The following is a 15,495-nucleotide window of genomic DNA, read 5'->3' as shown; positions in this document are numbered from 1 at the left end:
TGTAATATGAAATCAACTTGCACTTCTGACTTTTCTATATTTATTTTAGATGTGAATACCACTAAATTCAATAGTATTTAGGGAATTCCCAAGGAACAGTGTATAAATCTTCAGCCTTCATCATTAATAGCTCTTGTTTCCTCGTTCTATAGATTGCACTTTGCTTTTCTTTGCTTTTTTTTTCTCCTAGTGAAATCTATACTGGATAATCTGGGATTATCTTTCAGGGTTATTAGCACTTTCTAATCTCTGTAACAAGAGACATAACATGACACACTTATGCAATAACAGAGTATAAATATTTATGACTAGCTGAACCCGGCCACGCGTTGCTGTTGCCCAGTCTGGTTAAATGGAAAAGAAAGAAAAGAGAAAGCGCAAGTCCCCTGGCAGAGGCGTTCCCCACATGGAAGTGAACCACAGTGGCCCCAGCAAGATCTGCCACGGAGGACGCTCCCACAGGCCCTGGCCTGGCCGAGCTGAGGAGGAGAGGAGGAGGAGGCAGCCGCTGCCCCGCCCCGGCTTCCCTCAGCGGTAGCGGTGGAAGGCAGCCCCCGCTGGCCACGGCCCCATCCAGAGACGCTGTCGCCGCTGCAGTCGCCGCCTCACGGGGCACCCAGTGGCCGCCCCAGCGCCGCTGCACCTCAGGCTGACACCGCCACCGCCTCGTCGGAGCTGCCTTGGCGAGGCCATCGCTGGCTCCCTGTGAGGGAGGTGGAGTGTGGGCACAGCTGGCCGGGCTGAGGAGATGCTCCACCTCCCCTGGAGCTCCACTTGGCTGGGCGGGGGGGAGGCCGGCTTAAGGGTGGGAGGAGGCGGCCGAGGGATAGGGCAGGCGGTGCCCCACTGCAGACAGCAAAGGCCTGGCGGGAGGGGAGGAGAGAGAGGGGAGGGGGAGGCCAAAAGGCTTCAGCTCCCCTTGGTGGAAATGGCGAAGCTCATCGGAGGAGGGGCAGAAAGGGGAAAGAGTGCAGCCGCAGCCCAGCCACACATATAAAGGGACCGTCGGGATGAAGCTGGAGAGAGACCGAACTGTTCCAAATATACTGTACTCAAGAAATGAACGCTATGGTATAGCGTGTGTTGCTTTTACATCCAGCAGAGGGCGCTGGTTTTCAAAAAAGCATGTTTTTACAAAAAACATGTTTTTACCTGTCACAGGTGTGACCTCTATATAATATACGTATATAAAAACATGTGCGTAGTCGAATGCAACGTTGTGTCAAAATTTCAAAGCAATCGCTAAAGAACTTTCAGAGATTTGAGATTTTGAACAAACAAACATTACATTTTTATTTATATAGATCAGGGGTGTCCAAACTTGGGAACTTTAAGACTTGTGGCTGGCTGGGGAATTCTAGGAGTTGAAGTCCACAAGTCTTAAAGTTCCCAAGTTTGGACACCCCTGATATAGATTATTAATATGTTATCATCAGACGTGGGTTGCTCCCGGTTCGGCCCGGTTCAGCTGAACCAGTAGTGGTGATTCGGCTTGGGTTGCAGAATTGGCAGAGACGCTGGCTGGCCATGCCCCCAAACCAGTTCCCTGGTTTCTTCTACCGTGGCCATCATGTTTCTGCGCATTCACAGAACAATCTAAAGTCAACTGCGCATGCGCAAGTAACATGCGGCGTGCATGCGAGAGAAGTGAGCCGCTACCAGCCGGTACAGAAACCCACCCCTGGTTATCATCAATAAGTTTCACCATGTGTTAGCTGAATAGTAAGTGTTTACATTTGCATAGCTCAAAGTTATGCATAGTTTGATTTTCATTATTGCTCAAAAATGAAATATAGTCATCTATATAGTGGTCAGGGAGAAGAAGTTCTAAGGCTTCTGGTGATATTATTAATCAATAAACAAGAACATTTTTTTAAAAAAGGATAAAGGAAATAGTCATAAACTATATTATCACCTCGGCATGCAGAGCACATATCCACATATCTATGTTGACTTAATAAGTTTTGCCCTTATTAGTCAATGTATACTTTTATTTTTTTCCTTTCAATATATTTTTGGATTGGTTTATATTGGCTATGTCTGTCTTGTTTATACATATTCTCTCTCTCTCTCTCTCTCTCTCTCTCTCTCTCTCTCTCTCTCTCTCTCTCTCTCTCTCTCTCTCTCTCTCTCTCTCTCTCTCTCCCTCCCCTTCCCTCCCTCCCTCCCTCCCTCTCTCCCTCCCTCTCCCTTCCCTTGTGATATTTATTTTAAGTCATGAAGTGACTTAATTTTTAGGAACTTTGATGTTCGAATGTTATATGAATGTACAGTATAACTATTAACACAAATATTTCCTGTTGTTTGTGTGGATTTGAGATAGCAGATTGAGGTTTAATCAGCACTAGTAATCTGATTTGTTATTCAAGCCAATACCTGTGTTTTATAAATGTATTATAAGAGATATATCATAGGACTGACTTTTGGGGATTTGGGGTTAATGAAATTCAATCATAGGATTGTTCATCTATCCACCTACTTTCTCAGATCGTTTAGATCCAAGCGGGTTTGAAAAGACTGGATTTTATCAGAACTAACAAATAAAACCTTCCATACAAAAGTTAATTGTTGTGGCCTTGCTGTTTAACTGGCATAGCCAGGATGTAAAACCAGAAAGGGTACTCTGTTTTTATGATTAAGCCACTTAGAAAGCTGAGACTTGGCATGGACATCTGAATTGCATATCCCTCTTTCTACATTTAAGGCAAAGTATTTGGAAGTTATTGTTACTTTATTTAACTTTAGGCCATGGCATAGAATCTGACATGATTTACTTAGTAAGGTGAAATAAACAGTCTGTTCCTTAGCAGTTTCTGTTCAGCAGAGTAATCAGTCCATTTTATTTATTGTCATAGCTCTCCCTTTGGTTGATTTAATTGCTGTGTATTAACTATTTGAAGGAGGACCTGCAGTTTTCTATGAAGAGCTTATTTGCATTGAGCTCTGCAGATACTGCCACCGTGATTATCCTGTATTTCATTTCCAAGGGACATACTGCCAGCAAAGGGAAGTGGAGGCTATAACAGAAGGAGATGAGGACAATGAAAATTGCTGCTGTTGTAAACCAGGCCATTTTCCTCACTTGCTCTCATGCAATGCAGCTTTCAACCTTCGATGGCTGACTTGGGAAATAACACGGACTCAGTACATTCTAGAAGGGTACAATATTATTGACAACAGTGCAGCCACCATGCTCCAAGTGTTTGACCTGCGAAGGATACTCATTAGATACTATATAAAGGTAATACGGTACAGCCATCTGCAGGAAAGCGGTCTGTTATTGATTTATTATTTTCATTTGATGTGGAAAGGCCGCCCTCTTGCAAAACAACTCTGAGCGGCTAATGGGATTTTTTAAAACAGGTAGTCCTCAGCTTACAACCATTCATTTAGTGACAGTGCGAAGTTACAACGGCCTGAAAAAAGTGATTTATGAAGATTTTTCACACAACCATTGCAATATCTCCACAGTCACGTGATCAAAATTCAGGCGCTTAGCAACTGGCAAGTATTTATGATGGTTGCACAGTCCCAGGGTCGTGTGGTTCTCTTTTATGACTCTCTGGCAAGCAAAGTCAACGGGGAAGCCAGATTCACTTAACAGTTGTGCTACTAATTTAACAACTGCAGGGATTCATTTAACCAGTATAGCAAGAAAAGTCATAAAATGGAACAAAAACTCGCTTAACAACTGTCTTGCTTAGCCACAGAAATTTTGGGTTCAATTGTGGTCATAAGACAAGGACTACTGCACAATGCAAAAGCCACAATGAAAGGAAAAAATATGCTGTATATTTGATTTCTTTCATTGTGGCTTTTGCAACACTCATATATTTACATTTACATCAGACTTATATCTCAGCCTTCCTCTTTTAAACATTCTTCTTTTTTACTTTCCATTTGGGTTGACAACCAGATTTGAGTGAGGGGCTGTTTATCAACTTTAAAAGAACTCTGCTCCCTCCTTGGGAAAGTGGGTCAGTTCCTGTAAGCTTTCTGCATATATTTGAAATAATGTACTGCATGGCTACTGGAGATTATTTAAATCCTGCCTTCACATTTGCTTGTCAATTCATTCCGAGAGAGAGAGGGGGGAGGGAGGGAGGGAGGGAGGGAGGGAGAGAGAGAGAGAGAGAGAGAGAGAGAGAGAGAGAGAGAGAGAGAGAGAGAGAGAGAGCGCACTATCTCACAAAACTGCTTTTCAAAAAAGGGTGGTTCCCCCTCCCCCCCCATTGTGTTGTGTCAGCATAAATCTCCTTAAAAGGCATAGCATGCTTATCTCTTTCTAAAGGCTAAAAAAAAAATTAAAACTCTGCCTTTTGCACTGTATGGTGCATAGCCCTTTCTCCAGGTTTAAATGCAAAGTTAAATATAAAAACTGGAAGGGTGATGTTCATAAATCTTAAGCAGGTATAACAATACTTGTATCATTAATCCTTTATAATGACTTAACGTTGTCTTTCTTGCAGTTTTCTTTTTTATTATTATTATGCACTGTTGAATCATCCCTCCTGTTTCTCTGAACCATAAGTGTGTATTCCTGAAAGTCCCAGGAGTATATTAAAAAAAAATAGAAGAAAGCATAGAGTAGTGGTACAATATGATATAGGTCTTACTTTATCCTCCATGGAGGCATTTCTCTAATGTCTGAAATAATTGAACATCTCCTAGTTCAATGTGTTACTAAAACTGCATTTCTGTTTTCATCTACAGAGCATTATATATTTTACTGCAAGCTCCCCCAAAATCCTGTCCTGGCTAAGAGATGAATCATTCCAGAAGACACTGCAGCCATTCTCCAAATGGCATTATATTGAGCGTGACCTTGCCATGTTCAGCATTAACATTGATGATGATTATGTCCCTTGCCTTCAAGGAATCACCAGAGCAAGTTTCTGTAGTGTTTACTTAGATTGGATTCAGTTCTGCGCTGGGAAAAGAGTGGAGGTGAGCATTTATTTATCAAGTTTATATAACCCCTTGTAGGGGGTTGCAGTGGTTCTTATTAACAAATTTACAATATTCTTTTCTTTTCTTTTTTAAAGGAAAGATTATCATATTTAGTCCTAAATAGCTATCATGAATTTCCTAATATGTTAAACATTTCCCAACAAATCAATCACTCTTCCCTAACCGGGTGCTTCCAAAATGTTATTAAATGACATTTACCATAATCCCCAGCCAGCACAATCAAAAGGAGAGACTGGATGAGGGTTATGGATTCTGTAGGTCAACTCATCTGGAGAACTCCAAGTTGGAAAAGCTTGTAAGAGGGTGACTTTTAAAAGCTCCTTGAAAACTAAGGTTGAAAGATAACAAATTGGGGAAAATGGGGGGGGGGGGAAGTATAGCATGGAGAAATTATTTTGTATTCAAAGTAGACAACCTGGTGTCCTCCAGATGTTTCTGACTAAAAAAAAACCTCCTAGCCGTGCCTTGTGATTGATAGTGCTAATGAAGGTTGAATTTCCAAACATTTGGAGGACAGCTGTTGCACACCTTATGGTTATATATTTGATTTGTCAGTTATTAAAACTATCCTCCAAAATGGTTTTGACCAAGAAAATAAAATAATGTGCCGGATTGGACGAAAAGAAGCAAAGAAGATGCTGGCAGTCAAACCCATATGGTCTTTTAAAAAACATTTAGAATAAATAAAGTATGCCAAGTAAGTTGCCTACTATTAACCACTACTAATGAAACATTATGTTAAGTTGTAAAATTGAAGGATCCTTTTCTCAGAAATTACAATGGTACAATTTCTAGGGAAGTTTACCTCTGTCAAGAGCCACAGCAAATCCAGGAAATAAAAGCAGGAGAAAGAGGCCAGACTGAATCTACTTTCATTTACTGGGGCATAAGAAGGAGAGAAAAGAAAATACAGATTTTCAGGACTGTTATTACAGCCTATCTCAGCAAAGTAGCATTTGAGGCAAACTTGTGGAAACTGTTTCCTGGTCTAGCCTATCTTGAAGGACTAGTAACAATATAGTAATGGACTGTTGCAATATTAGTGAGCTTTTGGTATGGCACTAAATATAAATATTACATGTTTTGCAGCCTGTAGAGTGTGATGAAGATTCTCCTTTAGTAACCCTTTCCTTTGCATTGTGCATTCTTGGTAGAAGAGCTCTGGGAACAGCATCACACAATATGGCCATCAGGTAATTTTGTTGTGTGACAATGCTTAAGACAGTAATAGCTTCCTAATGGCTCAGAAAAGTGTTCACTCATCCAAATGATTTGTTTTTCCATTTATCGTAAAGGAAGAAGTACAAGAAAAAAAATTGATTTTAAAATCAGTAACTGGGCAGCCTTTTCAGATGAATACGTACATCTTGAATAATTCTGTATTTGTAGCACAGGAGTACATAACGGAATGAATTCTCGAATTTCTGAATTCACCCTTACCATTTATTATCGATATAAAAACCTTTTGGAATGAAACCAAAGTCTCTCGGTGAATTGATGCAGCTGAAGTTATGTGGATATAACCAAGATCCTTGTGGTATTAAAGTAATTTTGGTGACAACTAACAATCGTATTAATGCATAATTCCTGTAGGTTATACTCTCCATATACTGTATATCTCTGAAATATGTGCTACCAATACTAATTAGAGCATGGATGTCAAACTCGCCTCATCACGTAGTTGTCATGTGATGTATCACAATGGTTTTTCCCTTTGTGGAGCTGGCGGGGGGCATGGCTGCACGTGAGAAATCCGACTCATGGGCCACCAGCTTGATAACCCAGAATTAGAGCCATCAAAGCGTAGGAACACATTATATGGACCAAGGTCTCTTTTTGAGCCCCACATTTCTAACAGTTAGCTGGATACTTCTTAAAATGCTGCATAGATGTTCACAAAATGTTTTTTTAATTTAAATAATCATAATATTAAATCATTAGAAATGTCCAATTCAGCTGAAGCTTTAATCATGTTAATGTCCAGACAATCAAAATTCCTTATTTCATGTCCCCGTCCTCTTGAATATCTATTCTAATAACTCTTTATCAATAGTGATTATAGCCTTATTATTTTGTACAGAACCTGTCTATTCTTGAAAAAATACTCATTCTTTTTAATGAAACTTACTGCCTAGTAAATACATGCAAAATTGCTGCCTTTTCCCTATGGTGCTGTTGACATTGGACATCAGTCACTTGCTTTGTTTTGAGAGGAAGTGGTTCATAATGTGTTTGTTTTTCATGGAACACCATAGTTATATACATCAGCCTCATTTACATTATTTGGGAATTAAGTAGCAAAGTGTTGATATTACGCATCAATTTCTACTAAGCAAGATATCTATACTGTTGACAGTCATTAGGAAACCATTACCATTACAGGGCAAAATGAATGTTTAGGGAGAAATGCTAAGTTGGATATTACATGAGAAGTGAATTTTATATTATATATGTGAGCTAGTAATTTGCATTCATTTACACATGAATTATGTCTAATCAGTTTAGGAAAAGAGTTTAAAGGCAAGACATGCTGGCAATATTCTTATGGAATGTATGCAAATAATGTTTGATTTACCTGTCACTGTAAATGTCAGAAGTTGGCAAACATTGTCTTTTAAATTGTGCGGTGTATCCAACAATTAATAGGATATCTGCATTAAGTTCTGTTGAACTTCTTCAGTGCAAATCAGAGAGCCTAGCATTATATCTTCAAAAGAGGGATTTGTAGTTATCTATCCTTAGTCGGTTTGGTCTAGTGGTTAAGGCACCAGTTTAGAAAGCAAAACACCATGAGTTCAAGTCCTGCCTTAGTTATGAAAGCCACATGGGTGACCTTGGGCTACTTATTTTCTTTCAGTCCAGAAAATAGAAGGAAGAAGGTATGTTGGATATGTTCACTACCTTGATTTATTTGTAAAAAATAATAATAAAGGTGGGAAGTAAATAAATGCCCCCAAAGGATTTAATTAAATCCCAAGAGAAGAAGTTCTTCCATTTACCACAAATGCAGTATCCCATCTTTGAATCATGTTGGATAATGTTGAATACCGAGGAGCCTGGCCAGCAGAGGGCGTTTGAAGGAAGCCCTCTGATTGGCCAAGGCGCGCGCTCCAGCCGGCGGGAGAATTCAAGGGTTCCTGTTCTGACCCCCTCCTCTTGTATACCAAGACACTCCGACACAAAGTCTCTTCAAAGATGTTTATTGACATACAGGTTCCACCTTGGCAGCAATCCAGCCTGCCAAGGTCAAGATAGCACTCTGGGCAGCAATCCAGCTACAGCGACACCCCTTGGCAGCAATCCAGCTACCAAGCTCCAGATAATCACTTTAGCAGCCAAGGTCCAGGGAACAGATTGACAGTAATCCAGGTAAAACCTTTAGCAGCAATCCAGCCTGCCAAAGTACGACACAGATCTGAGCTTCTCCAACTCCAATGATCAGTTGATTCCTGCAAAGGGTGTGTCCACAAGCAGTCCCTTTATAGTCTGGAGAGGAGTCTAATGATCAGCAGCTGAGAGCCATTATCTCCTATAATTGTTCAATTGCTCCTTACGCCGGGTAGCACGTCGGTAACGAGCATCTAATAGCTCACTGCTGGTGTCTGACTCACTGTCCTGTGACTCCTCCCCACTGCTCCAAGGCATGACATCAGGAGCCCCCTTCCTTTGGCTTTCACCACTGCTCCATGCCTCAGGCGCCCCCTGGTGGCCAACCAGCCTCTCTGCGCCCTGCTCAGCGTCGGAACCCTGTCCAGGGTCCCCCACCTCCTCTTGAGCCGACTCAGAGGACACCTCGCTGTCGGAGTCTGGTGGCAACTCCAATGGCTCCTGCTGGGCCACAACAGGTTCCTATTGGTTTACCGGCTGACAGCTGTAAGTATAAATAGCTGTCAGCCAGCTCGCGTTTTGTTCGTGCCTGTCAGCCTGTTCGGTTAATAAACCTGTTGAACTGACAGCTGCCTCAGTCTCCTCACTACCAATCTAACACTGGCGACGAGGACGGGCGACACGAACCCCTTCGTAGTGCCGCCAATGGCTACTAACGCCGCATTTTCGCCGTTCAGGCCAGAGGCTGAGGCTTGGGAAGCGTTTCTCGAAAGATTCGATTGCTTCCTCGTAGCCCATGACCTCGTCAGTCTCTCTCAGGAGAGAAAACGCGGCATCTTTCTCAATTATTGTGGCGCAGAGATGTTCTCCACTGCTCGGGCTCTTGCTGCCCCAGAACCTGCAAATTCGCTCCCATGGGACGACCTGATGACTCGCCTCAAACACCACTACGAGCCTGTGCCATCCCGTTTTGCCCGGCAACAGTACTTCCGTCGGTGCATACAGAAAGAGGGCCAAACCATTGCCCAATACATTGCTGCGCTCCGTGCTGAGGCGAGCCTTTGCGAATTCAGCGACCTGGAAGAGGCGCTGCTGGAGCAATTCATTTACGGGCTTCGCGACCTCAAATTACATCGGCGCATCCTCGCTCGACCAGAACTGACTTTAAAAATCGCGGTCGATGACGCCAGAGCCTACGAAATGGCTGACCAATCCACCCCGGATTTCAGCCACCTCAGCCAGCACCCTCATGCTGCCTATGTGCCGCCTTCTCCCTACGCGGCTTCCACCGCTTGATACGCGCATTCTACAGCCTCTTCATTCCGTACTGAAGTCGATCAGGCCGTCGACCGCCTCCAGTCACTCTCCACCAGAGATGGCCGTCAGTGCCTGAGTTGTGGCGGCCGCCACCAACGCTCTCAATGCCGTTTCCGTCAAGCCCTCTGCCACAATTGCGGCAGAAAGGGCCACCTGGCCGCTGTGTGCCATTCCGCGCCTCCTGACAGACGACCAGCACAGCTACCTCCTCACCATCCCCGTACTCCAGCCCATTTACCTGGCCGTCACCAAAATTCCCTCACCGTTGGCGATCCGGCCGCTGCTTTCCCTGAGTGGCTGGTGGACTCGGCCTCTTCCTCTGCGGAGGGCTGAGGTAAGCTGCATCTCCCAATATGTATAGAGGGAGTGCCAACCTCCATGGAGGTGGACACGGGATCGGCAAGATCCATCATGTCATGGGATACCTTCCACTCCTTGCTGCCAAAGGTCCGGCATACTGCCCTAGCTCCCCCAGACTGTCGCCTCCGGGACTATCAGGGGAACCCCATTGACTTGCTAGGATGTGGCACTTTTACCATCACCTATGGTTCCTGCCATGCTAGGCTACCTCTCCTCATTGTAAAAAAAACCCTATCTTCTTTGCTAGGACTAGATTGGTTCAGGGCACTAGGGCTCTCAATAGCCGGGGTGCACTCCCTACTTCCCTCTCCTCTTCCCTCCTCTACTTCTCTCTCTTCCCTCCTCACTGAGTTTGCTGACATTTTCAGCCCCTCCCTGGGCTGCTATACTGGTTCCCCCATTTCTCTAAACCTCGACCCATCCGTAGCCCCCATACGTTTAAAGGCTCGCCGCCTGCCGCTGGCTCTTAAGGCCAAGGTAGACGCGGAGCTAGATAAGCTCCTCAGCCAGGGCATACTTGAACCCGTGGATTTCTCCCCATGGGAAACGCCAATAGTTGTGCCCCTTAAGTCCGACGGATCCGTGAGGATCTGCACGGACTTTAAATCGACTTTAAATAAAGCCCTGCAAGCGCACCCCTACCCTGTGCCCATAGTGCAGCATGTTCTGCACTCTCTTGGCAATGGGCGCATTTTCGCCAAACTAGACCTCGCGCAGGCGTATCAGCAGCTGCCCGTGGACGAGCCCACCGCGCTTGCGCAGACGATAGTTACCCACCGCGGGGCATTCAAATGCCGCCGACTTCAATTCGGCGTCAGTGTGGCCCCGGGAATTTTTCAAGGATTGATGGAGCGCCTGCTCCATGCCATTCCCGGGGTCACACCATACTTCGACGACGTCCTGATCGCAGCCCCCGACGCGGCAGGGCTCGTTCGGACGTTGCGAGTTGTCCTACAGTGCTTCTGCGCTGCTGGACTCCACTTGAAGGCCGAAAAATGCCAACTGGGTGTTTCTGCAGTAACCTTCCTCGGTTACCGCATTGATGCCGCGAGCATCCACCCAGACCCAGCTAAACTGGACGCCATTCTAGCTGCCCCCCCCACCCCAATCTAAAGCGGAGCTGCAAGCCTTCCTGGGGCTTCTTAATTTTTATGCCTCATTCATTCCCCATAAAGTCTCCCTGGCCGAACCCCTTCACCGTCTCCTGGACTCCAAGGCCCCATGGAACTGGACCAGCCGTGAGGCGCAGGCGCTCACGGCTGTCAAACAATCCCTCACCGCTCCTCCAGTCCTCGCCCAGTACGACGAGTCCTTGCCGCTAACCTTAGTTTGTGACGCCTCTCCTTTTGGGGTGGGCGCCGTCCTGAGCCATTCTTTCCCAGATGGCTCTGAACGTCCTATAGCGTTTTACTCCCGCACCTTATCAAGCCCTGAGCGCAATTACAGCCAGCTTGATAAGGAGGCGCTGGCCGCCGTTGCGGGGGTTAAACGCTTCCACCATTACCTCTACGGCCGTCCCTTCTCTCTCGTTACGGACCATAAGCCGCTCCTCGGCATCATTGCCGGGGATCGCCCCACCCCTCCCATCCTGTCCCCTCGTATGCTACGATGGGTTGAATTTCTTTCTGCCTATTCCTACACCTTATCGACCAGGCGGCCACATAGCCCACGCTGACGCTTTAGGCCGGTGTCCCTTACCAGCCCCTATTGCTGACCCGGCCCCTACTCATAAGGTCTTCCTCATAGATGACCTGTCCCTACCTATGTCCGTCTCGGACATAGCGAGGGCATCTGGCGCCGATCCTGTGGTCCTCCGCGCTATGGACGCCGTAACTCGTGGATGGACTGCTTACTCTAAGGATCCCCTCCTCCTGCCTTTCTTCCGCCGCCGTTGTGAGCTCTCAGTCATGCAGGATTGCCTCCTTTGGGGTTCCCGCGTTGTTATTCCCTCTTCCCTACGCGACGCTATGCTGTCTCGCCTCCATGACGGCCACCCAGGCATCGTCCAAATGAAGGCCCTTGGCCGCGGCTATGTCTGGTGGCCGTCTATGGATGCGGACATTACCTCCTATGTTCAAGGGTGTTCCGCCTGCCAGCGGGTGCAGGCTGCCCCCCCCACCACTCCACCCCGCGATTGGGAGCAACCTATGGCCCCTTGGAGTTGGTTGCATATTGATTTCATGGGCCCCCTCGATGGCCACTCCTTCCTAGTCGTGGTAGATGCGTGGTCGAAATGGGTTGAGCTCTTCCCCATGACCACCACCACCTCCGCGGCCACAATCCGCGTTCTCAACTCCCTTTTCACAACACATGGGCTGCCCGATGTTATCGTTTCCGATAACGGGCCCCAATTCACCTCGTCAGAATTCCTTTCTTTCCTGACATCCCTGGGCATCCGCCATGCACCCATTTCGCCCTACCACCCGGCCAGCAATGGCCTGGCGGAACGCGCCGTACGATCTGCAAAGGATGCCTTTGCCCGTATGGCAGCCCTTCCCTGGCCCGAACGCATCCACACCTACCTCCGTACCCAACACACCACCCCTTGTTCCTTCATGGGCAAAGCTCCCTCTGAGCTGTTGATGGGTCGCCGCCTCAGGTCTACTTTGGACCGCCTGCATCCCCTCTTTTCTCCCCCTCCCTTTCATCCCTCCACCCCCCAGAGGACCTTTCTAGTGGGTGAGGAAGTTTTTGCCCGGAATTTCGCAGGGGAGCCAAAATGGGTACCCGGAAAGATCTCAGATGTAACAGGGCCCTGCTCTTACAGGGTCCTCCTCAACGATGGGAGATCTTGGAGGCGCCATCTAGACCTGTTGCGGCAACGACCGGCAGAAGTTCCAGCAATTGCAACCAGCGGACAGAAACAACCAGGCCCTATCAACGCCGCCTGCCGGCCCAACCGTACACAAAATCCTAGCTCCGAGTCTGCGCAGATTGTTCCCGGTGCGCTTGTTTCCTTACCTGTTCTGTTGCATCCACCTCCAAGGGTTGGGCCTGTCGCGGCCGCTCCTCCGGCGCCTCGTCACAAGGGCGGAGCCGACACTTCTTCCACCTCGGACACCATACCAACTATGCCGAGGCGTTCCCAGCGCGTGCGCAGACGACCAAGCTATTTGGACGATTACGCATGCGCAATCCGGGGGAAAGGGGTGTTGAATACCGAGGAGCCTGGCCAGCAGAGGGCGTTTGAAGGAAGCCCTCTGATTGGCCAAGGCGCGCGCTCCAGCCGGCGGGAGAATTCAAGGGTTCCTATTGGTTTACCGGCTGACAGCTGTAAGTATAAATAGCTGTCAGCCGACTCGCGTTTTGTTCGTGCCTATCAGCCTGTTCGGTTAATAAACCTGTTGAACTGACAGCTGCCTCAGTCTCCTCACTACTGATCTAACAGATAATTTCTCCTATTTCCTTATCAAGTTTTGAGAAATCATTCAGGATGAAAAATTTCAAAAAGCCATTTATCTTCCTTTGAGAAGGAGCCCTTCAAAATGGGGGGAAAGTCATAATCGTTTTTTTTTTAATTCTTTCATTCCTTTGTGTAGCCATTTCATCCACAGTATTTCCCAAAGCTAATGATCTAATGCAAACACTAAATCTACAGTTGCCACTACATTAAAGTGTTTACAGCAGGTCACAAGCCCAAAAACCTCCCCAACATTCCACGGAGTCTGAGTAGGCAGGAAGATTGCAAAGAAAAAATAAATAAACTTTTGGTTATAGAATCTTGCAAATTGGATATGTGGGCTTGACACTCATTTATCAGTAAGGGCATTAAAGCAGTGCCTCCCGATTGCCTTTGATCCTTTTTCCGAGTCTTGGTTTAATGGGTAAGCTACTAATTGCTTATTTGATTCCACAAAAACATCCATCTGTTCTTGTTCTGCAATATTTTGGAAACATCCATTTTCTTTCCCAGGCTCAGGGAGTTCCATCACAACTACTATGAAAGAGATCTTATTTTCAACAGCTGTAATGGAAACTGAATCTGTGAGTAATTAATATGATTGTTTACAGCTTAGACTCCTTCCTCCATGGCCTCCATGCCTTGTTCAAAGGAGATTTTCGAATTACATCAAGAGATGAATGGGTGTTTGCAGATATGGACCTCTTGCATCAAGTTGTTGCTCCTGCAATTAGAATGTCATTGAAATTACATCAAGTGAGTTTTCCCCTTTTCTGCAACAAATAACTTCTTGTACATTATACAAACTTTATTATGCTGATAGTGTGATAGGCATGACAAGGGCAGTTAAATTCAGATGAAGCATTAAATGTGTTGCTGTGAATTTCTTCTAAGAAATGCACTTCTATAACTCAAACAATTAATTATTAGAAATGTAGATCTTAGGACCATGATGGCGAACCTATGGCACACAGAATCCTCTCTGTGGTCATGTGTGCCATCTCCATCTGCTCTTCATGGGCACCAAAGCGCCGGAAAATGCTCCAAAATCAGGCAATTATTCAGGTTGTTTTCAGGCCATTTTTCGGGTTGAAAACTGGCCTGAAAATGGTCCAGAAATGGCCCAAAAAACTGCCCAAAACCAGACATGCGCGCACCAGAAACCCAAACACCAGATGGCTGGTGCGCACATGCACACTGTCCAGCTGGTCTTTGGGTTTCCAGTGCTCCAGCACGCACATATGCACAGACATGCACGCGCATTCCGGTTTGGGCACCCGAAAAGGTTCACCATAATTGTCTTAGGATGTATTTTAGTCACTTTATCATTTACATGTAGTAAAACCTGTCCCTCATTTATTCAACCATTGAATAGACATACCAACTTCAGGTAGTAAATGAATAAAAATGCATTCTTAAAGCCAGATAATTTCAGACATTTCAATTAATTTTTCATCTTTCTCTTCTGAGGTGTCTAATGTCACCAACCAGCACAGGCTGGTGGTACCAAAAATAATTGAAAGAAAATGATGTGCTAATGATGGGATTATTCCAGTGGAGCAAATCAAAACTGCAACACGCCTTCATTGTGGCTTTTTGCTACATCTCTGCACAAATGCTGTGTGGCCTACAATTCCAGTGAAGTTTTCAAACCTAAAACCTTTCATCTCTTCATACATGTTTCTGATTGTAACCATGCCTTTCCTTTAATGCCAGGACCAATTCACTTGTCCAGATGAATATGAGGACCCTGCTATTCTTTATGATGCAATTCAGTCCTTTGAAGAGAAAGTTGTGATTTGTCATGAAGGAGATCCTGCCTGGCGCAGTGCCATCCTCTCAAATAAAGAAGAGCTCCTTACTTTTAGGCATGTGGTAGAAGAAGGAACGGATGAATATAAAGTTATGATGCTCCACAAAAGCTATTTAAGTTTCAAAGTCATCAAGGTACCACTACCGCTGCCTCATGTTCCTTGTCTGATGGTTTACGTTCATAGCTGCTGTATTTAGAATTTATTTCCATTCTAGCTAGGTAAGTGGCATAGCATAGGTTAGAACCGGGATCTAAAGGCCCTTAAACTGCAGGGTGGCAAAGTGATGGGAACAGCAGTTTCCAAGAC

At 45.6% G+C, this 15,495-nt stretch overlaps 1 protein-coding gene across 1 annotated transcript in view; it reads left to right on the top strand.

Moving 5' to 3' along the window:
• PCNX2 (pecanex 2) overlaps positions 1-15,495 on the top strand; it is a 117,423-nt gene that overhangs the window by 86,333 nt on the left and 15,595 nt on the right. Inside the window, exons 26-30 of the mRNA XM_081940126.1 lie at positions 2,988-3,241; positions 4,714-4,947; positions 6,061-6,164; positions 13,987-14,131; positions 15,092-15,322. Of these exons, the coding sequence (XP_081796252.1) occupies positions 2,988-3,241; positions 4,714-4,947; positions 6,061-6,164; positions 13,987-14,131; positions 15,092-15,322 (968 nt within the window). The remainder of the gene's footprint in view (positions 1-2,987; positions 3,242-4,713; positions 4,948-6,060; positions 6,165-13,986; positions 14,132-15,091; positions 15,323-15,495) is intronic.

This window comes from Natrix helvetica, assembly GCF_964273705.1.
Source record: "Natrix helvetica genome assembly, chromosome: 2".
In the NCBI taxonomy this organism is placed as follows: Eukaryota; Metazoa; Chordata; class Lepidosauria; order Squamata; family Natricidae; genus Natrix; species Natrix helvetica.
This window is presented reverse-complemented; position numbering and strand designations above follow the sequence as displayed.